Genomic DNA, 27,259 nt, shown 5'->3' with positions numbered 1-27,259 from the left:
GCTTGCCCTTGTTCCAGGACTGGTTAGGTTTCCAGCCTTGTCTGTAGCGAGCAACAGCTCCTTCCTGTTTTGGTGCAGAGGAAGTTGATGCTGCTCCTGCTTTGAAATTACGAAAGGAACGAAAATTAGACTGTCTAGTCTTGGCTTTGTCCTGAGGCAGGGCATGGCCTTTACCTCCTGTAATGTCAGCGATAATCTCTTTCAACCCGGGCCCGAATAAGGTCTGCCCTTTGAAAGGTATATTAAGCAATTTAGACTTAGAAGTAACATCAGCTGACCAGGATTTTAGCCACAGCGCCCTGCGTGCCTGAATGGCGAATCCTGAATTCTTCGCCGTAAGTTTAGTAAGATGTACTACGGCCTCCGAAATGAATGAATTAGCTAGTTTAAGGACTCTAAGCCTGTCCGTAATGTCGTCCAGAGTAGCTGAACCAATGTTCTCTTCCAGAGACTCAATCCAGAATGCCGCTGCAGCCGTGATCGGCGCAATGCATGCAAGGGGTTGCAATATAAAACCTTGTTGAACAAACATTTTCTTAAGGTAACCCTCTAACTTTTTATCCATTGGATCTGAAAAAGCACAGCTATCCTCCACCGGGATAGTGGTACGCTTAGCTAAGGTAGAAACTGCTCCCTCCACCTTAGGGACCGTTTGCCATAAGTCCCTTGTGGTGGCGTCTATTGGAAACATTTTTCTAAATATCGGAGGGGGTGAGAACGGCACACCGGGTCTATCCCACTCCTTAGTAACAATTTCAGTAAGTCTCTTAGGTATAGGAAAAACCTCAGTACTCGTCGGTACCGCAAAATATTTATCCAACCTACACATTTTCTCTGGTATTGCAACTGTGTTACAATCATTCAGAGCCGCTAACACCTCCCCTAGTAATACACGGAGGTTTTCCAGTTTAAATTTAAAATTTGAAATATCTGAATCCAGTCTGTTTGGATCAGAACCGTCACCCACAGAATGAAGTTCTCCGTCCTCATGTTCTGCCACCTGTGACGCAGTGTCTGACATGGCCCTAATATTATCAGCGCACTCTGTTCTCACCCCAGAGTGATCACGCTTACCTCTTAGTTCTGGTAATTTAGCCAAAACCTCAGTCATAACAGTAGCCATATCCTGTAATGTGATTTGTAATGGCCGCCCAGATGTACTCGGCGCTACAATATCACGCACCTCCCTCTGAGCGGGAGATGTAGGTACTGACACGTGAGGCGAGTTAGTCGGCATAACTCTCCCCTCGTTGTTTGGTGAAATTTGTTCAATTTGTACAGATTGACTTTTATTTAAAGTAGCATCAATACAGTTAGTACATAAATTTCTATTGGGCTCCACTTTGGCATTGCAACATATGACACAGGTATCATCCTCTGAATCAGACATGTTTAACACACTAGCAAATAAACTTGCAACTTGGAAATACAATTCAATTAGAATAATATTAAAATGTACTGTGCCTTTAAGAAGCACAGAAGATCTATGACAGTTGAAAATTAATAAATTGAAACAGTTATAGCCTCAATCCTTGTAAACAACACAACTTTAGCAAAGGTTTAATCCCATTAGCAAAGATAACAAATTCTGAAAGCAGGAAACAAATTACAGAATAAACGTTTTTTATCTCAGTCAAACTATAATTCTCACAGCTCTGCTGAGAGAAATTACCTCCCTCAAAATAAGTTTTGAAGACCCCTGAGCTCTGTAGAGATGAACCGGATCATGCAGGGAATACAATGAGTTGCTGACTGAAATATTTGATGCATAGAAAAAGCGCCAAAAAACGGCCCCTCCCCCTCACACACAGCAGTGAGGGAGAACAGAAACTGTCAGAAAAACAGATTAAGCAACTGCCAAGTGGAAAAATAGTGCCCAAACATTTATTCACACAGTACCTCAGCAAATGAAAACGATTTTACATTTCAGCAAAAACGTTAAACATAATCTCTAGTTATTAAACAGCTTTATGTATTTCTTACAGTGTAATTCTAGTGAAGTACCATTCCCCAGAATACTGAAGTGTAAAGTATACATACATGACATTATATCGGTATGGCAGGATTTTCTCATCAATTCCATTGTCAGAAAATAAAAACTGCTACATACCTCTATGCAGATTCATCTGCCCGCTGTCCCCTGATCTGAAGTTTACCTCACTCCTCAGATGGCCGAGAACAGCAATATGATCTTAACTACTCCGGCTAAAATCATAGCAAAACTCTGGTAGATTCTTCTTCAAACTCTGCCAGAGAGGTAATAACACACTCCGGTGCTATTTTAAAATAACAAACTTTTGATTGAAGATATAAAACTAAGTATAATCACCATAGTCCTCTCACACATCCTATCTAGTCGTTGGGTGCAAGAGAATGACTGGGAGTGACGTAGAGGGGAGGAGCTATATGCAGCTCTGCTGGGTGAATCCTCTTGCACTTCCTGTTGGGGAGGAGTAATATCCCACAAGTAATGATGACCCGTGGACTGATCACACTTAACAGAAGAAAGTAAATATTAGCATTTTGAAACCCTCAGATGTGTAGGTCCATATATAGAGTTTCCTGCCCAAAATGAATAACAAATTTACAGAAACCGTCACTGCTCAATACAGAGGGAGCCTAAACGTCTGAATACATCAGATAAGAAAACACTAAGGCCCAGGAAATAGCCCTTAGCATATAGGTGATAAATTGTCCCATCCTAAGCTCCAATATGCAGATACCAGACAATTGGCATTTCAAGTCTCTGTATGACATGGGAAAAATAAATCTTACAAACGAATTGTGGCAAATTTTCATGTAAGTTTAAGATACTCAAATGAACATGTATATTCAGACACATATTAAATATGAACATAAAAATATGAGAGATTATCTATGCCTAGGAGGTTGAAAGCCTGAGAGTTAAGATTTTAACATTTCTTAACCTATGTATTTAAAAAAAAAAAAAAAAATCATAGAAGTCTTAAGGATTTGAAGTTTGGAAAAGCATATATATAGTTTTCAAACATTAAATATATGTACCTCAGACTGTATAAATATCTATACATGGATCTAAGAAATGCCTTTCAGATTTGTAATAAATTAAAATGAATAACTGCAAATAGATGTATAAACGTTTGACATTTTTAACAACATTTTTTCTTTATTTTACAGACAGCAGGATGTCCTATGAATATTAGCCATAAACATGGATATACGTGGATATCTTTTATTTTAACATAGAAATTGATAAATACTAATGTTTGGTGTCAAATTGTACATTTTCTGTTATGTTAAATGAAATATAGTTGCTGACAAGAGAGGTTTATTAATACAAGAAGTTATAATGTGTTAAATAATCACTTTAAAAGGATATATTAAGATGTGGAAATAAATGAATGGTAAGACTATATTTCTGGTTGTCTACTGCCCCCTAGGGGATTAGAAATGGTATGACAGGCAAGTAAATTAAAGGGACACTGAACCCTAATTTTCTCTTTCGTGATTCAGATAGAGCATGCAATTTTAAGCAACTTTCTAATTTACTCAAATTATCAATTTTTCTTCATTTTCTTGCTATCTTTATTTGAAAAAGAAGGCATCTAAGCTTTTTTGGGGGTTCAGACCTCTGGACAGCACTTTTTCATTGGTAGATGAATTTATCTACCAATCAGCAAGGACAACCCAGGTTGTTCACCAAAAATGGCCCGGGATCTAAACTTACATTCTTGCATTTAAAATAAAGATACCAAGAGAATGAAGAAAATTTGATAACAGGAGTAAATTAGAAAGTTGCTTAAAATGTCATGCTCTATCTGAATCATGAAAGAAAAAATTTGGGTACAGTATCCCTTTAACTATTGGAACACAAGCAGAGCCAAATGAGCCAATCAGGGAGGCGTCTCCCAAATAACCAATGAGAGGGACAAGCTCCGCAAGGGCGAATCAGAGACAATAATCACTGATGATTAGAATAAAAAGGGGTGGGATAATAATGTGTGATATAACCCCAGGCAAGAGAGAGAAAAAAGGGCTGCTGCTGAATTTTTGACTGTTTTGGGATCCAATCTATTATAAAGCAACCTGGGCCTAATTTTTATCTATCTTGGATTTATCAGAGGAAACCTGGAAGAATTGATTTGTTTATTTGGTGATGTATGACTGTTCTATATTTTAAATATCTTAAAGCAAATACATTCATTATTGCTACAGTCTAATTGCAGTTAGTAAATTTACAAGGGCCCCATATGTATTTTAAACTTGTGTTCATAGCCCTGTGTAGTTTAAAACTAATCATTCATGTTAAGTAATTTAAGTAATTTATCTTTGCAAATATATATATATATATATATATATATATATATTTATATATATATATATATATATATATTAGAATTTGTCTTAATTGCAGATAAATAAGAATTTATTTCAGCTCAGATAAATTGGCATAGAAATTGGCTGTTAAAGTATATCGTTCTATTGTTTAACTAAGCACTGTTAAAGTGAGTACCCATATTCTGGTGTTTTATTGTGATACTTTAATGTGAAAATTGTGAGTAAAGTGAATTCTAAAGGTACATTTGGTTTGCTTTGAATAGAATATTTTAACAGTTTACGCTTGTATAGTGTTTGTTTTAAAGAATAATTATTAAATATATTGTATTATAACCTGGCGATATACTGACATATTCCTCTGCTGACTGCCTCCTTATCTCAGATCTTTTGACAGACTTGCATTTCAGGCAATTAGTGCTGACTTTTAAGTGAGCACAATGTTATCTAGATGAAACACATGAACTAACGCCCTCTAGCAGTGAAAAACTGTCAAATGCACTGAGATTAGAGGCGACCTTCAACGTCTTAGAAATTAGCATATGAGTCTACCTAGGTTTAGCTTTCAACTAAGAATAACAAGAGAACAACGCAAATTTGATAATAAAAGTAAATTAGAAAGTTGTTTAAAATTACATGCCCTATCTAAATAATGAAAGTTTAATTTGGACTTTACTATCCCTTTAATGACTAGCCTTGTTGTCTGCAGACTCAAGATCAGATTGACTACTCCGAATAAGGCAAGAAGTGGATAGAGTTTAGAAAATTGCACCAAAAAAAAGTTTATATTTGGTTGATATGTTTTTCAATAGCAAGCCAACAGAAGTTTATTTTAATTACAAGGTGTTTATGGTCACTTTAAGGAAAAAAACAAATTATGCTTACCAGATCATTTCCTTTCCTTCTGTACAGGGAGAGTCCACAGCTGCATTCATTACTTGTGGGAAATACTGAACCTGGCCACCAGGAGGAGGCAAAGACACCCCAGCCAAAGGCTTAAATACCTCCCCCACTTCCCTCATTCCCCAGTCATTCTGCCGCGGAACAAGGAACAGTAGGAGAAATATCAGGGTGAAAAAGGTGCCAGAAGAACAAGTTAAAACTTAGGGCCGTCCAACGGAGAACACGGGCGGGAGCTGTGGAATATCTCTGTACAGAAGGAAAGGAAATTATCTGGTAAGCATAATTTATGTTTTCCTTCTTAATACAGGGAGAGTCCACAGCTGCATTCATTACTTGTGGGAAATTATATCAAAGCTACAGAGGACACTAAATGCTAATGGGAGGGCTTCAACAGAAACAAAAAACTCAATAAAATTTTGGAAAAAGAATGTAAGGAAGACCAAGTAGTCCACCCAACCAAACTGATTTATAGAGGCCTCATTTTAGAGGCCCAAAGAGGACGTCACTACTCGAAAAAACTGAAGCCGTAAACCTCTGAGAAGGCTTGCATCCCGCTGACTCATATCCCAAGCGGAAGATACTCCTCAACTATAAGATAAGGAAGTCTAAGATGTCTTCTGACCCTTACCCAGATAGGTAATAAACAGAGAAAACTGTCTATTCCTATATAGCCCGAAGATAGAGCCTTAAGGTACGACTCCATATTAAGTAGTAAACTTTCCTTCGCAAAGAAGGAATAGGATATATAAAATGGACCACAAATTCTCGGCTGAAGATGCGATTTGACACAACCTTAGGAGGAATCCCAACTAAGTTCGTAGAACAGCCTTACTGTCGTGGAACACCCGATAAGGAGGGTCACATTGCAAGGCCGTAAACTCAGCGACTTCTGCACGCAAAAGCTAAATTTAGAGGTAAAGGGACTTCTAGGTTAACAACTTAAAGACAACCTCATGCATAGGTACAAAGGTAGCCCGATGCAAAAACCATAAGAACAAGATCCAAAACCCCAAGAAGCAGCATCAGAACTACACACTAGCCTGAACGCAGTGAGAGCCCTAACAAAAACATAATTTATGCTTACCTGATAAATTTATTTCTCTTGTAGTGTATCCAGTCCACGGATCATCCATTACTTATGGAATATATTCTCCTTCCCAACAGGAAGTTGCAAGAGTCCACCCACAGCAAAGCTGCTATATAGCTCCTCCCCTAACTGCCATATTCAGTCATTCGACCGAAAACATGCAGAGAAAGGAAAAACCATAGGGTGCAGTGGTGACTGTAGTTCAAATGAAAAAATTACCTGCCTTAAAGTGACAGGGCGGGCCGTGGACTGGATACACTACAAGAGAAATAAATTTATCAGGTAAGCATAAATTATGTTTTCTCTTGTTAAGTGTATCCAGTCCACGGATCATCCATTACTTATGGAATACCAATACCAAAGCTAAAGTACACGGATGATGGGAGGGACAAGGCAGGTACTTAAACGGAAGTTACCACTGCCTGTAAAAAAAACCCTTTCTCCCAAAAATAGCCTCCGAAGAAGCAAGGTATCAAATTTGTTAAATTTGAAAAAGTATGAAGCGCAGACCAAGACTCCGTCTTGTAAATCTGTTCAAAAGAAGCCACATTTAAAAAAGGCCCAAGTGAAAACCACAGCTCTAGTAGAATGAGCTGCAATCCCTTCAAGAGGCTGCTGTCCAGCAGTCTCATAAGCTAAATGAATTATGCTTTTTAACAAAAAGACAGAGAGGCTGCTGAAGTCTTTTGACCTCTCCTCTGTCCAGAATAGACAACAAACAAGGTGAACGTTTGATGAAAACTGTAGTAACTTGTAAGTAAACTTTAAAGCACAAACCACGTCCAATATTGTGTAATAGACGTTCCTTCTTTGAGGAAGGATTAGGATACAAGCATGGAACAACTATCTCTTGAGTGATGTTCTTGTTAGATACCACCTTAGGAAAAAACCCAGGTTGGTACGCAGGACTACCTTATCCGTACGAAGGACCAGATAAGGAGAATCACATTGTAACACAGATAACTTGGAGACTCTACGAGTCGAGGAAATAGCTACCCAAAAGGAACTTTCCAAGATAAAGATTGATATCTATGGAACAAAAAAGGTTCAAACGGAACTTCTTGAAGAGCCTTAAGAACCAGGTTTAAGCTCCATGGTGGAGCAACAGTTTTAAACACAGGCTTGGATCTAACCAAAGCCTGACCAAATGCCTGAACGTCTAGAATACCTGCCAGACGCTGGTGCAAAAAAAAATAGACAGAGTAAAAATCTGTCCCTTTTAAGGAATTAGCTGACAACCCTTTTCTCAAAAACATCTTGGAGAAAAGATAATATCCTGGGAATCCAGGCTTTACTTCATGAGTAACCCTTGGATTCATAACAATCAGATATTTACACCATATCTATGTTCAATTTTCCTAGAGACAGGCTTTCATGTCTGTATTTAAGGTATCAATGACTGACTCGGAGAAGCCATGCTTTGATAACATCAAGCGTTCAGTCTCCAGGCAGTCCATCTCAGATTGATTCTATTTAGATGGTTGAAAGGACCCTGAGGTAGAGGGACCTGTCTCAGAAGCAGAGACCGTGATGGAAAGGATGACATGTCCACCAGATCTGCATACCAGGTCCTGCGTGGCTACGCAGGCGCTGTCAAAAACACCAAAGCCCTCTCCTGCTTGGTCTTGACCTCCGGAGGAAATCCCACTCCCCCGGAAGAAAAGTCTGACGACTTAGAAAATCCACCTCCCAGTTCTCAACACCTGGGATATGGATAGCTGATAGACAAGAGTGAGCCTCTGTCCAGTGAATTATTGTAAGACTTCTAACCTCACTAGGGAACTTCTGTTCCCCCTTGATGGCTGATGTAAGCCACAGTCGTGTATATTGTCCGACTAAGTATGATGTACCTCAGAGTTGCTAACTGAGGCCAAGTCTGAAGAGCATGGAATATCACTCCCAGAATAGTTATTAGAAGGAGGGTCTCCTCCTAAGCCCACTATCCCTGAGCCTTCAGGGAGTTCCAGACTGCATCCCAACCTTAAAGGCTGGCATCCATTGCAACAATTGTCCCATCTGACCTGCGGAAGGTCATACCCTTGGACAGATGGACCCGACATAGTCACCAGAGAAGAGAATCTCTGGTCTCTTGGTCCAGGATCAACAGGGGGACAAATCTGTGGAATCCCCGTTCCTCTGAATGAGCATGCATAGTTGCAGCGGTCTGAAATGTAGACGTGCAAACTGTACTATGTCCCTTGCCGCTACCTATTAAGCCGATTTCATTCATGTACTGAGCCACCGAAGGGCGCGGATGGGATGAAAAACACTGCAGAAATTTAGAAACTTTGACAACCTGGACTCCGTCAGGTAAATTTTCATTTCTACAGAATCTATCAGAGTCCCTAGGAGGGAAACCCTTGAGATTGGAGATAGAGAACTCTTTCCTTGTTCACTTTCCACCCATGTGATCTCAGAAATGCCAGTACTACGTCCGTCTGAGACTTGGCAATTTGGATGTTTGACGCCTGTATCAGGATGTCGTCTAACTAAGGGGCCACTTCTATGCCCCGCGGCCTAAGGGCCGCCAAAGCGACCCCAGAACCTCCATAAAGATTCTTGGGGCTGTAGATATCCCAAAGGAAAGAGCTACAAACTGGTAATGCCTGTCTAGAAAGGCAAACCTGAAAAACGAAGGTGATCTTTATGCATCACAATGTGAGGATAAGCATCCTTCAAATCCATTGTAGTCCTCTATTGACTCTCCTGGATCATAGTTAAGATGGTACGAATAGTTTCCATCTTAAATGACGGAATTCTAATTTGTTTAAGATCTTTAGATCCAAAATAGGTCTGAAGGTTCCCTCACCTTGGGAACCACAAACAGATTTGAGTAAAAACTCTGTCCCTGTTCCTCTCTTGGAACTGGATGGATCTCGTACACAATGTAAGAATGCCTCCTTCTTTATCTGGTTTGCAGATAATTGTGAAGGCGAAATCTCCCCTTTTTTGGGGGGGAATCTTTGAAATCCAGAAGATATCTCTGGGATATAAATTCCAATGCCTAGGGATCCTGGGCATCTCTTCCCACGCCCGGGCAAAGAATGAAAGTCTGCCCCCTATAGGATCCGTTACCGGATAGGGGTCCGTTCCTTCATGCTGCCTTAGAGGCAGCAGCAGGCTCCTTGGCCTGCTTATCTTTGTTCCAGGTCCAATTGTCTCCAGACCGCCTTGGACTGAGCAAAAATTCCCTCTTGTTTTGCCTTAGAGGAAGTGGATGCCACACCTGCCCTGAAGTTTTAAAAGGCACGAAAATTAGACCATTTTTGGCCCTTGATTCCTATCCTGAGGAAGGGCATGACCTTTTCCTCCAGTGATATAAGCAATAATCTCCTTCAAACCAGGCCCGAATAGGGTCTGCCCCTTGAAGGGAAGTTAAGTAGCTTATTTATAAAAGTCACGACAGCTGACCATGATATAAGCCATAGCGCTCTGCGCGCCAGTATAGTAAAAAACAGAATTCTTAGCTGTTAGTCTAGTCCAGTGCTTTCCAAACTGTGTGTCGGGACACACTAGTGTGTCGGCAGCAGTGTGTAGGTGTGTCCCTGTTTCAGCACAATTTTTTTTTTTTTTTGGTTTCTGACTTTCCGCCTGCCTGCTATGCATATCACATGGTTGACACGTGATTGATGCCTTGGGGGGACACAGATCATCTTAACCTATTGGCGCAGCTCAGTGGGAACTGAAACTATTACCATTGGCGGCACATTGGCTCGTGACTGCATGTGTAGTCTCCTTAATCGGCTCGTGACTGCATGTGTAGTCAGTGAGTGGGAGAGCAGTGTGTTTGCAGCGCGGGCAGTAGTCAATCGGACTCACCGAGCTCTGAGGGCGGCAGCTTAAATGCTGAGCTGAAGTCAGTGGGGTTTTTTTTGGAACTAGCTCCCAGTAGTGCATTGCTGCTCCTGCTCTTGATGTATGGATAGGAAGTGGAAGCTTAAGAAATGCTTGATGAAATGCGAGTGTCTTTATCTAATATTCCACCAAATATTCAGAAATTGTGTTCATCCCATTAACCTCATACATCCCATTAAAATATCAAGTAGCTATTTGTGTTATTAAAGTTTTTTTTTAATTCTTGCACATACATACTGTTACTTGTAAATACATTTCATTATTATATAATTCATGTATGTGTCCGTATCTCTTAAAACAAGTTAGTTTAACCTCCTTTTTGCTAGTACAACTGAATTACTGTGTCGCGAAATGATGCAGGTCTAAAAAGTGTGTCACCAACATAAAAAGTTTGGAAAGCTCTGGTCTAGTCAAATGAACAAAGGCATCAGAAAACAAAGGAATTGGCTAGCATAAGCTTGTCAAATATATTCATCCAATGGAGTCGCTAACTGTAAAGCCTCATCAAGAGACTCAACCCAGAACGCCGCAGCAGCAGTGACAGAAGCAATGTATGCAAGGGGCTGCAGGATAAAACCCTGTTGAATAAACATTTTTTATCCATTGGATCTAAAAAGCACAACTGTCCTCGCCAGAGGTAGTGGTACGCTTAGCTAGAGTAGAAACTCTTCTCTCCACCTTAGGAACTGTCTGCCAGAAGTCCCGTGGTGGTAACTATTAGAAAACATTCTTCTAAAAAATAGGAGGGGAAGAGAACGGCACACCTGGTCTATCCCATTCCTTATTAAAAAAAATTTTTAGTAAACCTCTTTAGGTATTGGAAAAACATCAGTACACACCGGCACTGCATATTATTTATCCAGTCTACACAATTTCTCTGGCCCTGCGATTGTACACATTCAATCAGAGCAGCCAAAGCCTCCCTGAGCAACAAGTGGAGGTTCTCAAGCATACATTTTAAATGTAGAAATATCAGAATCAGGTTAAATCATCTTCCCTGAGTCAAAAAAAAATCACCCACAGACTAAGCATATTGTGAGGTAGTATCATACATGGTTCTTAAAGCGTCTGTATGCTCTGTATCTACCCCCAGAGCTATCTGCTTTCCTTTAATTTCAGGTAGTCTGACTAATACTGCTGCCAGAGTATTAATCACCACCTTTGCCATGTTTTGTCAAATAAACGCTATGGACGCCCTTGATGTACTTGGCGCCATTTGAGCGTGAGTCCCTGAAGCGGGAGTCGAAGGGTCTGACACGTGGGGAGAGTTAATCGGCATAACTTTCCCCTCGACAGAATCCCCTGGTAAAATAAACGCTATGGGTGCCCTTGATGTACTTGGCGCCATTTGAGCGTGAGTCCCTAAAGCGGGAGTCAAAAGGTCTGACACGTGGGGAGAGTTAGTCGGCATAACTACCCCCACGACAGAATCCTCTGGTGATAATGTTTTTAAAGACAAAAAATGATCTTTATTGTTTAACATGAAATCAGTACATCTGGTACACATTCTAAGATGGGGTTCCACCATGGCCTTAAAACATAATGAACACAGAGCTTCCTCTATGTCAGACATGTTAGAACAGACTAATAATGAGACTAATAAGCTTGGAAAACACTTTAAATCAAGTTAACAAGCAAATATATAAAACGTTACTGTGCCTTTAAGAGAAACAAATTTTGTCAAAATTTGAAAAACAGTGAAAAAAAGGCAGCAAAACAAACGAAATTTTTACAGTACATGTAATAAGGTAACAGAGCATTGCACCCACTTGCAAATGGATGATTAACCCCTTAATGCAAAAAACAGATAAAAAAAAAAAAAAAACGACAGACGTTTTTTTTAAAAACAGACACAACAAAACTGCCACAGCAGAGCTGTGGATTACCTTCCCTAAAAACGATTTTGGAAGTCTTTTTAGCCCTTTAGAAATGTCCTGTAGTATTCATGGGACTGCTGAGGGAATCTGGATAATTCATTTTGTAATTTCAACTGCGCAAAAAAACGCTAAATTAGGCCCCTCCCACTCATATTACAACAGTGGGAAGCTTCAGTTAACTGTTTCTATGCAAAATTTAAGCCAGCCATGTGGAAAAAAACTTAGGCCCCAATAAGTTTTATCACCAAACATATGTTAAAAAACGATTAAACATGCCAGCAAACGTTTTAAAACACATTTTTACAAGAGTATGTATCTCTATTACTAAGCCTGATACCAGTCGCTTTTACTGCATTTAAGGCTATACCAACATTACAGTGTTATCACCAATGTACGTTAAAAAACGATTAAACATGCCAGCAAACGTTTTAAAACGCATTTTTATAAGAGTATGTATCTCTATTAATAAGCCTGATACCAGTCGCTATCGCTGCATTTAAGGCTTTACTTACATTACTTCGGTATCAGCAGTATTTTCAATTCCATTCCTAGAAAAATATTTTACTGCACATACCTTATCTGCAGGAAAACCTGCACGCCATTCCCCCTCTGAAGTACCTCACTCCTCAGAATGTGTGAGAACAGCAAATGGATCTCAGTTACGTCTGCTAAGATCATAGAAAAACGCAGGCAGATTCTTCTTCCAAATACTGCCTGAGATAAACAGCACACTCCGGTGCCATTTAAAAATAACAAACTTTTGATTGAAGAATAAACTAAGTATAAATCACCACAGACTCTCACGACCTCCTATCTATGTTGAGGCTTGCAAGAGAATGACTGAATATGGCAGTTAGGGGAGGAGCTATATAGCAGCTTTGCTGTGGGTGGACTCTTGCAACTTCCTGTTGGGAAGGAGAATATATTCCATAAGTAATGGATGATCCGTGGACTGGATACACTTAACAAAAGAAAACTGTACGTCCAGAAGCTCAACAAGCCTCTGAAGCTGAAAAAAACAGACAGTGCCAAAACTGCCCCAACAAGGAACTAGCTAAGAGGCCCTTCTCCAGATCATCCTGGAGGAAGGAAAGAATCCTGGCAGGCCTGAATAGTGAGCCAGGACGAACCACGCTCTTTACAGCCGAAGGGGTCCTCCACACCTATGATAGATGACGAGGGACCAGCTTACGTGCTTTAAGGAGAGGACCATAACCTCTCAGTAAAACCTTCTCTTCGGCTAAGACTACCAAACCCGAGATACTTCCCCTTAACTATAGGGAGTCTCTCGTCCTCAGAAGGAGATCCAAGCCAGCAAAAGTAAGACCGACTAGAATCCCTACACTGGGACGAACCCAGTAGACTAAACCCTCAGAGCAGGAAAGATTTCCTGAAGATCCAGATCCATCTCTGAAGATCGAGGCAGACAGATGAAAACCCTAAAGGTTTCTATCAGAAGAGACAATAGTAAATAAACCAGAATCGTCAAGACAAGGGAAGCTACTGTTAGATCTGGATTCTAGCCACCACCCCACCCCCCTAAAAAAAAAAGTACTAGAAGTGCCGGGCCTTAGGAACCAGAAAGTTCCCAAAGGAGGAATCAAAAGGTATGATATCCATCCTCGACAGTGATCCTGCACTGCTCCTCCCGTACAAAAGGTTAAATGTACCTTATAGTCTCCCTCTGGAACAAGGAGACATGATAAGTTTTGCTTTAGAACTATAGGACTCAAATACAGGAGTTCCCTCCCTCTAACGGACCATGAAACAACAGCGGTTTGAATAACATCCCAAACCTCACACTGCGATAGGCAATGACTCCAAAAGAGAACAAAAACTCACACCCACCTGAAAGGCTTCCCTCTCTCTGTCGAAAAGACAGGATCAAGAGAAGGAAAAACTGCCCTGGAAGGCTGGATTATTTGAAGCCTAGCTCTGACCTCTAGGACCCATGGATCCTATACGATCCTGAATCAAGCGCCTGAAAAAAAAGGCAATAGTCAGTCCCCAACGCGATCCAAGATAGGACCTGAAACAGGTCCCTCCTGTCATCTATGTTAGCTGGGCCTGCACTGCCTGGACTTATTCCAGGACTGAGTCGGCTCCAAAACCACCTGGATAGCTCAGGTCATCAAAACGGTAAAAAAACGCAGAATAGTGGAACCAAATTAACTCACTGAAGAAGAAGGAAAGAGCAGACTTAGAAGTCAAGGTCTAAACAGAAAAAACCTGAAGCCCTATCTTAGGGCTAGCAGTCTGTGAATAATCCAGATAAGGAATTATAAGCTCCAATGGCTTAATACTTTCTTGAAAATATCGAGGGAAATATCACCCCGAATTGAGACAGAGGTGCTTCAACAGGAAGTTTCCAGAAAGTGCGGCAACCTAAGTCGTCAATACATAAATATCCCGTATGACGAACCATCTTTCTAAAAAGAGTTTCCTCAATAACCAAGAGCTCTAAGAATAAACTATCCTTAAATGGAAAAGAAAAAACAATAGGCAAGAGCACAAAAAAGTGACAGCCAAGTAGTGATGTGCAACAACACAACCCCCCATACAGCCCGGAACTGGGATTCTAAAAAGGAAATAGACAAAAGGAATAGGATCTCCATCCTTCTCCACCCGTCTTAATCAAGTTCGCTATCTGATTTAGAGATCTGAGATTCGACTGGCAGATCAGTACTAGGAATCTCTAATATCGCCAAAACTTCTCTCAGAAGCAAGCGCAGACATGCCACTCTAAATCTAAAGGCGAAATCCTCCTCTGCCGGAGGAATAGAAACAGAAGGCTCTGACCCAGGAGGTCCGTCCTCTGAAGCCTCAGAGAGAACCGCATCCCCAGATGACTGATCAGATACAACCATCAATTTACGCAATGCTCCCTGGGAAGGAATGCATGGATTAACCCTTCGTTTGCGCATAGCAGTACGAGGCAAAACCAATAAGGCCGCAAACATGGCCATACAGAACTGCGCAGTAACGTCTGGTGGAAAAAGCCCCCCCTCCAGGCGGAGGATTAGTGGTGCCAGGGGAAGCTGCATGTGTAGGATCAGATGACTCTAGGGGACACAAATCACGGGACGAAGAGTCCTCAGAGGCAGAAGGCTCAGTGGTATCTAACATCTCAACATTGGTTGATGAAAACACCCTGTTGCGGCATACGGAACATAATTGAGAGGGCTGGACTACCCGGGCCTCCTCACAATATACACAAGTATCGAATTCTGTCGTAGGGGGATCCCCCTCTAAAAAAATCAGAATCCTCCATAACTAGGTAACCCTAATTAAATCAAAGAAAAACAACCGGCACCTTATACCCCCTATGGCTGGGGCACTCACCACCTCCTATGACCCAGACAGTATAGAGAAAACATAAATTATGCTTAGCAGATAATTTCCTTTCCTTCTGTACAGGGAGAGTCCACAGTGGCATTCATTACTTGTAGGAAATACAGAACCTGGCCACCAGGAGTAAGCAAAGACACCCCAACCAAAGGCTTAAATACCTCCCCCACTTCCCTCATCCCCAGTCATTCTGCCGAGGGAACAAGGAACAGTAGGAGAAATAACAGGGTGAAAAAGGTGCCAGAAGAAAAACAAATTAAATTTAGGGCAGCCCTCCCTGTACAGAAGGAAAGGAAATTATATCTGGTAAGCATAATTTATATTTTTCTTCTTAATACAGGGAGAGTCCACAGCTGCATTCATTACTTGTGGGGAATTATACACAAGCTACAGAGGACACTGAATGCTAACGGGAGGGAAAGAAGAGGCGGCCCAAATCTAAGGGCACCACAGCCTGCAACAAACCAATTCTCCCGAAGGCTGCTTCAGCAGAAGTAAAAAAGAAAAAGAATGCTAGGAGGACCTGATAGCCGCTCAACAATCAGAACCATAGAGATCTCATGAGACCCAAGATGACGTCACTGCTCTCAAACTGAGTCATAACCTCTGAGGAGGCTAGTGTCCCGCTGACCCCTAGGTCAAGCGAACAAAACACCCCTCCCCTAAAATAAAGAAGGCAACTTAGCCTCCAAAGTCTAAAAAGAACAGCAAGGCCTGATTCCCTGATAGGGGAAAAAACCCTTTCCCATTTAGAAAGGGAAATGACATATAAAAAAAGAATCTTAGGGAGAAAACCCTAACAAATCTCGTAACAAAGTCTTAATAAAAAGTAGACTCCTTTAAGGAGTACGTATTGCAAGATTGCAACACAGGGACTATGGCATGTAGAAATAATTTGACGAAAAGAATTCAAAGACCACCTCCTGCACGGGAACAAAAGTAACCCGATGCAACCCCCTAAAAATAAAGGTTAAACTCCAGACGGAGCAAAAGAACTAAACACCTGAAAGATCAATGATCCTCTGAAAACAGAAAAACAAACAGGGAATTGAAAAACTGCTTGCGAGCCCTCATTCAAGAAGCAAGGACTGCAGCAAGATTCAAAGCACAACCTTCCACATGCTAGGCAGCTAAGGTAACCCTCAGGTTATGACAGCTAGCAGTCCCAAAAAGGACTGCTTGAGCCATAACTAGCTAGGAAGGCCCTTCTCTAGATCATCCTGGAGGAAAATAAAGAAAAAACCCTTGAAAAAACAACATCTTGCCAAAGACCCGGCCTCGGCTGGCTATATTACGCTTCACCCCAGTGCCAACGAAGGCCAGAAGGAGGACTAGAGGACAAAACCTGATGAGGAAATTTGCAAGATCCCAGGAAAAAAAGATTCTGTTCGTAAGACAAAACAAAATCCAAGATCCACCCTGGTGTCTACACAAGATACTCAAGTCTAGATCCCACTCTGAGGATCAAAAAGACAAGAGAGAATCCCTAAAAGTCTCTTAACAGCCGATGGTTAGAAAACCAGAAATGCCAAGGACCCAGGAGCTACTGTAACATCTGGAAGCAGAATACTGCCACATTAAACCCCAGATCCCCAAAAGGAAACCTAGTATCAGAACGAGGTCTACTGGAAGATATGGTTCCTAAGAACCGGATTTGATCAAAAGGATGAAACAGGAAAGACATCCTTCTGAACAAAGGGAAGAGAGAGACTTACATTTTCCGGCAAAAAAGATGAACTAATAAGTTTAGCTTAAAAATCATAGAACCTAATTAGGACGGGAAGTCCCTCCCCTTATTGGACCCTGTTCCAACAGTGGAAAGAAAATATTCCCACAGTGCAATAGATACCAGGACAATGACTCCAAAGTCACCACAAAAACTTCCCTCTCTCTGCAAACCAAGAGAAGAGAGACTGCCCAAAAAAGAAGCCTAGCTCTGGCCTCTAGGACCCCTAGATCCAGAATCAAGCACCCATCCAAGATAATACCTAAAACAGGTCCAGCCTGTTCTCTAGGATAGATAAACCTGCTGTGCCTGGGCTGGAAGCTAGAAAAAACAGAATTTATGCTTACCTGATAAATTACTTTCTCCAACGGTGTGTCCGGTCCACGGTGTCATCCATTACTTGTGGGATATTCTCCTCCCCCACAGGGAAAGGCAAGGAGAGCACACAGCAAGAGCTGTCCATATAGTCCCTCCCAGGCTCCGCCCCCCCAGTCATTCGACCGACGGTTAGGAGAAAAAAAGGAGAAACTATAGTGTGCCGTGGTGACTGTAGTGTAGAGAAAGAAATTCTTCAAACCTGATTAAAAAACCAGGGCGGACCGTGGACCGGACACACCGTTGGAGAAAGTAATTTATCAGGTAAGCATAAATTCTGTTTTCTCCAACATTGGTGTGTCCGGTCCACGGTGTCATCCATTACTTGTGGGAACCAATACCAAAGCTTTAGGACACGGATGAAGGGAGGGAGCAAATCAGGTTACCTAAACAGAAGGCACCACGGCTTGCAAAACCTTTCTCCCAAAAATAGCCTCCGAAGAAGCAAAAGTATCAAATTTGTAGAATTTGGACAAAGTGTGCAGAGAAGACCAGGTCGCTGCCTTACATATCTGATGAACAGAAGCCTCGTTCTTGAAGGCCCATGTGGAAGCCACAGCCCTAGTAGAGTGAGCTGTGATTCGTTCAGGAGGCTGCCGTCCGGCAGTCTCGTAAGCCAATCGTATGATGCTTTTCAGCCAAAAGGAAAGAGAGGTAGCAGTAGCTTTTTTGACCTCTCCTCTTGCCAGAATAAACTACAGAGAAGACGTTTGTCTGAAATCCTTTGTTGCTTCTAAATAGAACTTTAAAGCACGGACTACATCTAAATTGTGTAACAAGCGTTCCTTCTTTGAAACTGGATTCGGACACAAAGAAGGCACAACTATTTCCTGGTTAATATTCTTGTTGGAAACAACCTTTGGAAGGAAACCAGGTTTAGTACGCAAAACAACCTTATCTGAATGGAACACCAGATAGGGCGGATTACACTGCAGAGCAGATAATGCAGAAACTCTTCTAGCAGAAGAATAGCAACCAAAAACAGAACTTTCCAAGATAACAACTTGATATCTATGGAATGTAAGGGTTCAAACGGAACCCCTTGAAGAACTGAAAGAACCAAATTTAGACTCCAGGGAGGAGTCAAGGGTCTGTAAACAGGCTTGATCCTGACCAAAGCCTAAACAAAAGCTTGAACATCTGGCACAGCTGCCAGTCGTTTGTGTAACAAGACAGATAAAGCAGAAATCTGTCCTTTTAGAGAACTCGCTGATAATCCCTTATCCAAACCTTCTTGGAGAAAGGAAAGGATCCTAGGAATTTTAATCTTACTCCATGAGAATCCCTTGGATTCACACCAACAGATATATCTTTTCCATATTTTATGGTAATCTTTCTAGTCACAGGTTTTCTGGCTTGTACCAGAGTATCTATCACAGAATCCGAAAACCCACGCTTAGACAAAATCAAGCGTTCAATTTCCAAGCAGTCAGCTGGAGAGAAACTAGATTTGGATGTTCGAATGGACCTTGTACTAGAAGATCCTGTCTCAAAGGTAGCTTCCATGGTGGAGCCGATGACATATTCACCAGGTCTGCATACCAAGTCCTGCGTGGCCACGAAGGAGCTATCAAAATCACTGAGGCCTTCTCCTGTTTGATCCTGGCTACCAGCCTGGGAATGAGAAGGAACGGTGGAAACGCATAAGCTAGGTTGAAAGTCCAAGGCGCCACTAATGCATCCACTAGAGTCGCCTTGGGATCCCTGGATCTGGACCCGTAGCAAGGAACCTTGAAGTTCTGACGAGACGCCATCAGATCCATGTCTGGAATGCCCCATAATTGGGTCAACTGGGCAAACACCTCCGGGTGGAGTTCCCACTCCCCCGGATGAAAGGTCTGACGACTCAGATAATCCGCCTCCCAGTTTTCCACTCCTGGGATGTGGATCGCAGACAGGTGGTAGGAGTGATCCTCCGCCCATTTGATGATCTTGGTCACCTCTCTCATCGCCAGGGAACTCCTTGTTCCCCCCTGATGGTTGAAGTAAGCAACAGTCGTCATGTTGTCTGATTGGAATCTTATGAATCTGGCCTTTGCTAGTTGAGGCCAAGCCCGGAGAGCATTGAATATCGCTCTCAGTTCCAGGATGTTTATCGGGAGAAGAGACTATTCCCGAGACCATAGACCCTGAGCTTTCAGGGAATCCCAGACCGCGCCCCAGCCTAATAGACTGGCGTCGGTCGTGACAATGACCCACTCTGGTCTGCGGAAGCTCATTCCCTGGGACAGGTGATCCTGAGTCAGCCACCAACGGAGTGAGTCTCTGGTCTTCTGATCTACTTGAATCACTGGAGACAAGTCTGTATAGTCCCCATTCCACTGTTTGAGCATGCACAGTTGTAATGGTCTTAGATGAATTTGCGCAAAAGGAACTATGTCCATTGCTGCAACCATCAACCCTACTACTTCCATGCACTGAGCTATGGAAGGCCGTAGAACAGAGTGAAGAACTTGACAAGCGTTTAGAAGCTTTGACTCTCTGACATCTGTCAGGAAAATCTTCATTTCTAAAGAATCTATTATTGTTCCCAAGAAAGGGACTCTTGTTGACGGAGACGGGGAACATTTTTCTATGTTCACCTACCACCCGTGAGATCTGAGAAAGGCTAGAACAATGTGTGAGCCTTTGTCTTTGAAAGAGACGACGCTTGAATTAGGATGTCGTCCAAGTAAGGTGCCACTGCAATGCCCCTGGGTCTTAGAACCGCTAGAAGGGACCCGATCACCTTTGTGAAAATCCTTGGAGCAGTGGCTAGTCCGAATGGGAGAGCCACAATAGGTAATGTTTGTCCAGAAAGGCGAACCTTAGGAACTGATGATGATCTTTGTGGATAGGAATATGCAGATACACATCATCTAGATCCACGGTAGTCATAAATTGACCCTCCTGGATTGTAAGTAAAATCGTTCGCTCGAATAGTTTCCATTTTGAACGATGGCACTCTGAGAAATTTGTTTAGAATTTTTAAATCCAGAATTGGTCTGAAAGTTCCCTCTTTTTTTTTTTTTTTTTTTTGGGAACTACAAACAGATTTGAGTAAAACCCCTGACCTTGTTCCATAGTTGGAACTGGGAGTATCACTCCCATCTTTAACAGGTCTTCTACACAATGTAAGAATGCCTGTCTCTTTACTTGGTTTGAAGATAAGTGAGACATGTGGAACCTTCCCCTTGGGGGTAGTTCCTTGAATTCTAGAAGATAACCCTGAGAGACTATTTCTAGTGCCCAGGGATCCTGAACATCTCTTGCCCAAGCCTGAGCAAAGAGAGAGAGTCTGCCCCCTACTAGATCCGGTTCCGGATCGGGGGCTACCTCTTCATGCTGTCTTGGTAGCAGCAGCAGGTTTCTTGGCCTGTTTACCCTTGTTCCAGCCTTGCATTGATTTCCAAGCTGGTTTAGTCTGGGAAGTGTTACCCTCTTGTCTAGAGGCTGCCGAGTTGGAAGCCGGTCCGTTCCTGAAATTGCGAAAGGAACGAAAATTGGACTTATTCTTAGCCTTGAAAGGTTTATCTTGTGGGAGGGCATGGCCCTTTCCCCCAGTGATGACTGGAATAATCTCTTTCAATTCTGGCACAAAAGGGGTCTTACCTTTGAAAGGGGTATTAAGCAATTTTGTCTTGGAAGATACATCCGCCGACCAAGACTTTAGCCAGAGCGCTCTGCGCGCCACAATTGTAAACCCTGAATTTTTTGCCGCTAACCTTGCTAACTGCAAAGCGGCGTCTAAAATAAAGGAATTAGCTAACTTAAGTGCGTGAATTCTGTCCATGACTTCCTCATACGGAGTCTCCCTACTGAGCGACTTTTCCAGTTCCTCGAACCAGAACCACGCCGCTGTAGTGACAGGAATAATGCACGAAATAGGTTGAAGGAGGTAACCTTGCTGTACAAAAATCTTTTTAAGCAAACCCTCCAATTTTTTATCCATAGGATCTTTGAAAGCACAATTGTCCTCAATAGGAATGGTCGTGCGCTTGGCTAGAGTAGAAAACTCCCCCTCGACCTTAGGGACTGTTTGCCATGTGTCCTTCCTGGGGTCGACCATAGGGAACAATTTCTTAAATATAGGAGGAGGGACAAAAGGTATGCCTGGCTTCTCCCACTCCTTATTCACTATGTCCGCCACCCGTTTAGGTATCGGAAAAGCATCAGGGTGCACCGGGACCTCAAGGAACTGTCCATCTTGCACAATTTTTCTGGGTTGACCAGATTGTCACAATCATCCAGAGTAGATAGTACCTCCTTAAGTAATGCGCGGAGATGCTCTAATTTAAATTTAAATGTCACAACATCAGGTTCTGCCTGCTGAGAAATTCTTCCTGTATCAGAAATTTCCCCATCTGACAAACCCTCCCTCACTGCCACTTCAGATTGGTGTGAGGGTATGACAGAAAAATTATCATCAGCGCCCTCCTGCTCTACAGTGTTTAAAACAGAGCAATCGCGCTCTCTCTGAAATGCTGGCATTTTGGATAAAATATTAGCTATGGAGTTATCCATTACTGCCGTCAATTACTGCATAGTAACAAGCATTGGCGGGCTAGAAGTACTAGGGGTCGCCTGCGCGGGCATAACTGGTATAGACACAGAAGGAGATGATGTAGAACTATGTCTACTTCCTTCATCTGAGGAATCATCCTGGGCAACTTTACAATTTGTGACAGTTCTGTCCTTACTTTGTTTGGACGAAATGGCACAATTATCACACTATATTTGAATGGGGAACTACATTGGCTACCATACATACAGAACATGATCTATCTGAAGGTACAGACATGTTAAACAGGCTTAAACTGGTTAATAAAGCACAAAAACTGTTTTAAAACAAAACCGTTACTGTCTCTTTAAATGTTAAACAGGGCACACTTTATTACTGAATATGTGAAAAACTATGAAGGAATTATCCAATCTTTACCAAATTTTCACCACAGTGTCTTAATACATTCAAAGTATTGCACCCCAATTTTCAAGCTGTTAATCCTTAAAATGTGGAAACCGGAGCCGTTTTTAATTTTAACCCCCTTACAGTCCCAGCCACAGCCTTTGCTGCAACTTCACCAATCCCACTGGGGTATATGATACCAAATGAAGCCTTCTAGGAACGTTTTTAGTGGATTCCAGACCCTCACACATGCAGCTGCATGTATTGAACTCAAAATTAACTGCACAGTAATGGCGCGAAAATGAGGCTCTGCCTACTACAGAGAAAGGCCCTTCCTGACTGGGAAGGTGTCTTAACAAGTGCCTGGTGCTAAAAACGTTCCCCAATGTTATAAAAGTGTGAAATACAACTTCAAACTGCATATAATACTTAAATAAAGCAATCGATTTAGCCCCTAAAAGTGTCTACCAGTTTATAGCCCATAATAAGCCCTTTATTCTGTTTGAGACTAAGAAAATGGCTTACCGGTCCCCATGAGGGGAAATGACAGCCTTCCAGCATTACACATTCTTGTTAGAAATATGGCTAGTCATACCTTAAGCAGAAAAGTCTGCTGTTTCCCCCAACTGAAGTTATCTCATCTCAACAGTCCTATGTGGAAACAGCAATCGATTTTAGTTACTGTCTGCTAAAATCATCTTCCTCTCACAAACAGAAATCTTCATCCCTTTCTGTTTCAGAGTAAATAGTACATACCAGCACTATTTTAAAATAACAAACTCTTGATAGAAGAATAAAAAACTACAACTAAACACCACAAACTCCTCACCATCCCCGAGGAGATGCTACTTGTTCAGAGCGGCAAGGAGAATGACTGGGGGGGGCGGAGCCTGGGAGGGACTATATGGACAGCTCTTGCTGTGTGCTCTCCTTGCCTTTCCCTGTGGGGGAGGAGAATATCCCACAAGTAATGGATGACACCGTGGACCGGACACACCAATGTTGGAGAAACAAACACTCCTTCTGTGTAGATGGAAGGAGCAGACTTAAATAGTACCCACAACAGGTCCTGTGTGTCACCTAGGATATGATGTATCTGCCAGAATACTCAAAGGCTAAACTCAAGGGCTAAACAGAAAATTCTCAAGTTCCAGAAATGTTAGAAAAACTTAAAATAATCAAATTAAAGAATATAAGCTCCAAGGCTTAAAAATGTTCTCGAATTATTGGGGGAACCATCACCCCAAACAGAGATATACATGCTTCCCCGGAAGTCACCAACAATCTCAACCATCTAAGTCGATAGTACCAAAAATCCCCTGTAATGAACTTGAGTGAAGAAAGCAGGCAGGAGGAGCTGTTAATATGAATCTGGATGGTTTCGCAGAAAGACTCTCCCTGCATCTCCAGACTCTAACTTTCATCAATGCTCTCACTGATAGGCTGAGAAGACTACTTAAAACTCCAGTCCCATCTCAAAGGGCAGATACCCTTCCTAAGGAACTACTCCAAAATCTTCCGACACTTTTCTGCCAAACTCCTGTGACGAAAGGCAAAAAATGACTGGGGGATGAGGGAAGTGGGGGAGGTATTTAAGCCTTTGGCTGGGGTGTCTTTGCCTCCTCTTGGTGGCCAGGTTCTGTATTTCCCACAAGTAATGAATGCAGCTGTGGACTCTCCCTGTATTAAAAAGGAAAAAACTATTTGCTGTGAACTATTCCTAGCCTTTAACAAACAAAATATAGATCTTCAATTGCTCCTCATAAAGACACTGACTATATAATTTGTAAGACATGGTTCACTATAGATTTCAATTTAGGATTTTATGGCCTAAATATCAACTTTTATTGTTAATGAAATTAAAAGCCGTGATTGATTTAAAACCCTTCATAGCTCAAGAGGATAATGTATTCCTGGTTGTAGGGAATATGTTCCAGTTGTAAAGCAGAAATGCCTGCAAACTAGAAATCTGCTGTATTTATTTTCACCATAGGTTGTCACAACAAAATCATAAACAGAAAGAGAAAATTACAATTTATATTATCAGCTCTTGTCATTGTCTAAGGGGGTGAAGATGCTCTTAATTAGGAACTTGGATGAGCCACTGGCATAAGTATTCAACGCAGTGTTTAATTAGCACAGGTACATTCCATAAGGCAACGGCTTGATTTATTCTCAAAAATGAAACAATTATTTTACAGTTGCTGAAATTGTAACTTTATGATTTATTTCAATACGATAAAAGCATAACAGTTAAAACCTTGTATCTAGCTTATGAACAGATGGAATTTCTAGTCCAGTGCGGCCTGTTTTGAAGCAACACAATTCCAGAGTTTTATAGAACGTATTTAAATGGATGTGTTTAAACGTTACTGGTTTTTAAACATTAAAAATTAGTGATGTGAAGTCTTGTAAAATTGTATAGCATCTATCCCTCCGGCAATGCACAGGCCCCTTCTTGCTCAAATATAAATAATTGTTTAGCTCATCTGCAAAACACGTAAACATACCAGGAAACATTTAAAGGGATATGAAACATATTTGTTTTCTGCACTGTATATCATATTTACTCACTAAAACAGTGATAACTTTTACTAGAAGCATATTTGGCAATACATGTATATTGCAAATATGTTATTCATCTATGTGCATTTTAATTTTGACCAGACTGTCCCTTTAAATGTATTAGGGCTCGCCTATGAGGGGTTGATAAAAGTTCATCATAAAAGCTCTGGTATATTGCACAGATACCTGCCTTAAAGGGACATGAAACCCAAATTTTTTCTTTCATGATTTAGGTAGAACATGCAATTTTAAATAACTTTCCAGTTTACTTCTATTATAAATTTTGTTTAATTTTCTTGGTATCATTTGTTGAAGGAGCAGCAATGCACTACTGGTTTCTAACTGAATACATGGGGGAACCAATGACAATCGGTATATATATATGCAGCTACCAATCAGAAGCTAGAACCTAGGTTATCTGCTGCTCCTAAACTTACCTAGATAAACCTTTCAGCGAAGGAAGCAAATTAACAAAAGTAAATTGGAAAGTTGTTTAAAATTGTATGCTCTGTCTAAATCATGAATGTCTAATTATGACTTTACTGTCCCTTTAAGTAATATATAATTACATGTTAACCCTTGACAGGCAAAAAAGGCACTAATGCCTTGCAAAGTGATGCTGCCATTCATGTCAGGCAAGGGTTAAAAATGTTTTTAACATGCTGTTGACTGAAACATTTGAGCTGGCATGAGAATTTACATAAAATAAATTGTGTTCATATAATTGACAAATATTTACCTGGCACATAAAATAATCATAACCGTGCATCCTCTGCATGCAAAGCTGGATTTGTCTTTAAACAACTGCCAAAATAAATGCTGTCATTGAACTCATGGTTTACCTTTGGATTGGTTCTTTGCTGAAGCCTTCGTTCTTCTCTTTCCCTTTGTAATCTCTCAAATTCCTCCCTGATCTCAGCTGCTGTTCGTTTCCTTTCCACAACCTTATAGAAAGAGAAATAATACATTAGATGGACAGAACTATTACCTGTTAATATAATGTGGTTATGGGATACAGCAATATCCTAAGTGTTGCATCATAAAACTGAGCGCTTAAAGTGATGGTAAACTCTGCCCTTTATAAAATCAGATCCAGAATATTAATAATATTTTAGATTGAGTTTCATTCATCAGTTGTAATGAAGTTGCACTATAACTTGGTGTTTAATGTAGATATGAAATTCAAATATACCCGTGCTCCGCCGCCCACTTCGAAAGTACATTTTTTGTGATCTTACTGTTTCAACTGTTGTCTAATCAGCGCTATAGCTACAATGAAAGTGCCATATGGGGAGAGCGCTGATTGGAGAACAGTTCCCCAGAGGCAGAGCTTTTCTTCACTTTCTGCAATGAGATTTTTTAGTGAACATTTTTCTGCAGGTCATTTTTAAATAAAATATAATCTTAAATTAGACAGTTACACTAAGGCACCAGTTGAACTGCAATGTGTTGGTTAACTGAAGAATAAAGCAATTTTTAATGCTTTATAATATAATTGCATTGCAAATTAGCTGCATACAAAAAAATAAATTTTAAAATGTCTCTTAAATAAATCTGTTTCCTTTTCTCTTGGTTTAACATAGAAATGTAGTAATAAAAAAGATGCAATGCTCATACTAACGTCTTACATACAGAATAAAAAGCTTTGCAGACTGAAAAAGGCTAGGGGGCGGGTCAACAATCTCAGAGCAAGTCAACAAGCAATGTGCTGCTTCTTTGAAGCGCTACTGCATATTTGACTGCTAACTTCAAACAGCGCTTTGCTCTGGATGCACTGTGTTAAGAAAAACTTACACACTGCAACCAGAGCACAGCTCTGTTTGAAGAGAACTGTCTAATGTGGAGCAGCAATAAAAAGTTCAAGCGCTAACAGTGCCTGCATGTGTCCTGTTCTTTCTGCAGACATGCTGCATTTTCTGCGATGACATCTCAGATCACTCTATGTTCTGCCTTGGGGAACAGTTCAAACCATTAGCTCACAGAAAAAACAGAATTTATGTTTACCTGATAAATTACTTTCTCCAACAGTGTGTCCGGTCCACGGCGTCATCCTTACTTGTGGGATATTCTCTTCCCCAACAGGAAATGGCAAAGAGCCCAGCAAAGCTGGTCACATGATCCCTCCTAGGCTCCGCCTACCCCAGTCATTCGACCGACGTTAAGGAGGAATATTTGCATAGGAGAAACCATATGAAACCGTGGTGACTGTAGTTAAAGAAAATAAATTATCAGACCTGATTAAAAAACCAGGGCGGGCCGTGGACCGGACACACCGTTGGAGAAAGTAATTTATCAGGTAAACATAAATTCTGTTTTCTCCAACA

The 27,259-nt window shown here is 41.3% G+C and overlaps 1 protein-coding gene across 1 annotated transcript in view; it reads right to left on the bottom strand.

Annotated features, from left to right (window-relative positions):
• The window catches only part of DNAJC11 (DnaJ heat shock protein family (Hsp40) member C11), a 524,045-nt gene that overhangs the window by 246,846 nt on the left and 249,940 nt on the right, over positions 1-27,259 (bottom strand). The window contains exon 4 of the mRNA XM_053690381.1: positions 25,778-25,879. Coding sequence (XP_053546356.1) covers positions 25,778-25,879 — 102 coding nt within the window. The remainder of the gene's footprint in view (positions 1-25,777; positions 25,880-27,259) is intronic.

Source organism: Bombina bombina, chromosome 8 (genome assembly GCF_027579735.1).
Source record: "Bombina bombina isolate aBomBom1 chromosome 8, aBomBom1.pri, whole genome shotgun sequence".
In the NCBI taxonomy this organism is placed as follows: Eukaryota; Metazoa; Chordata; class Amphibia; order Anura; family Bombinatoridae; genus Bombina; species Bombina bombina.
This window is presented reverse-complemented; position numbering and strand designations above follow the sequence as displayed.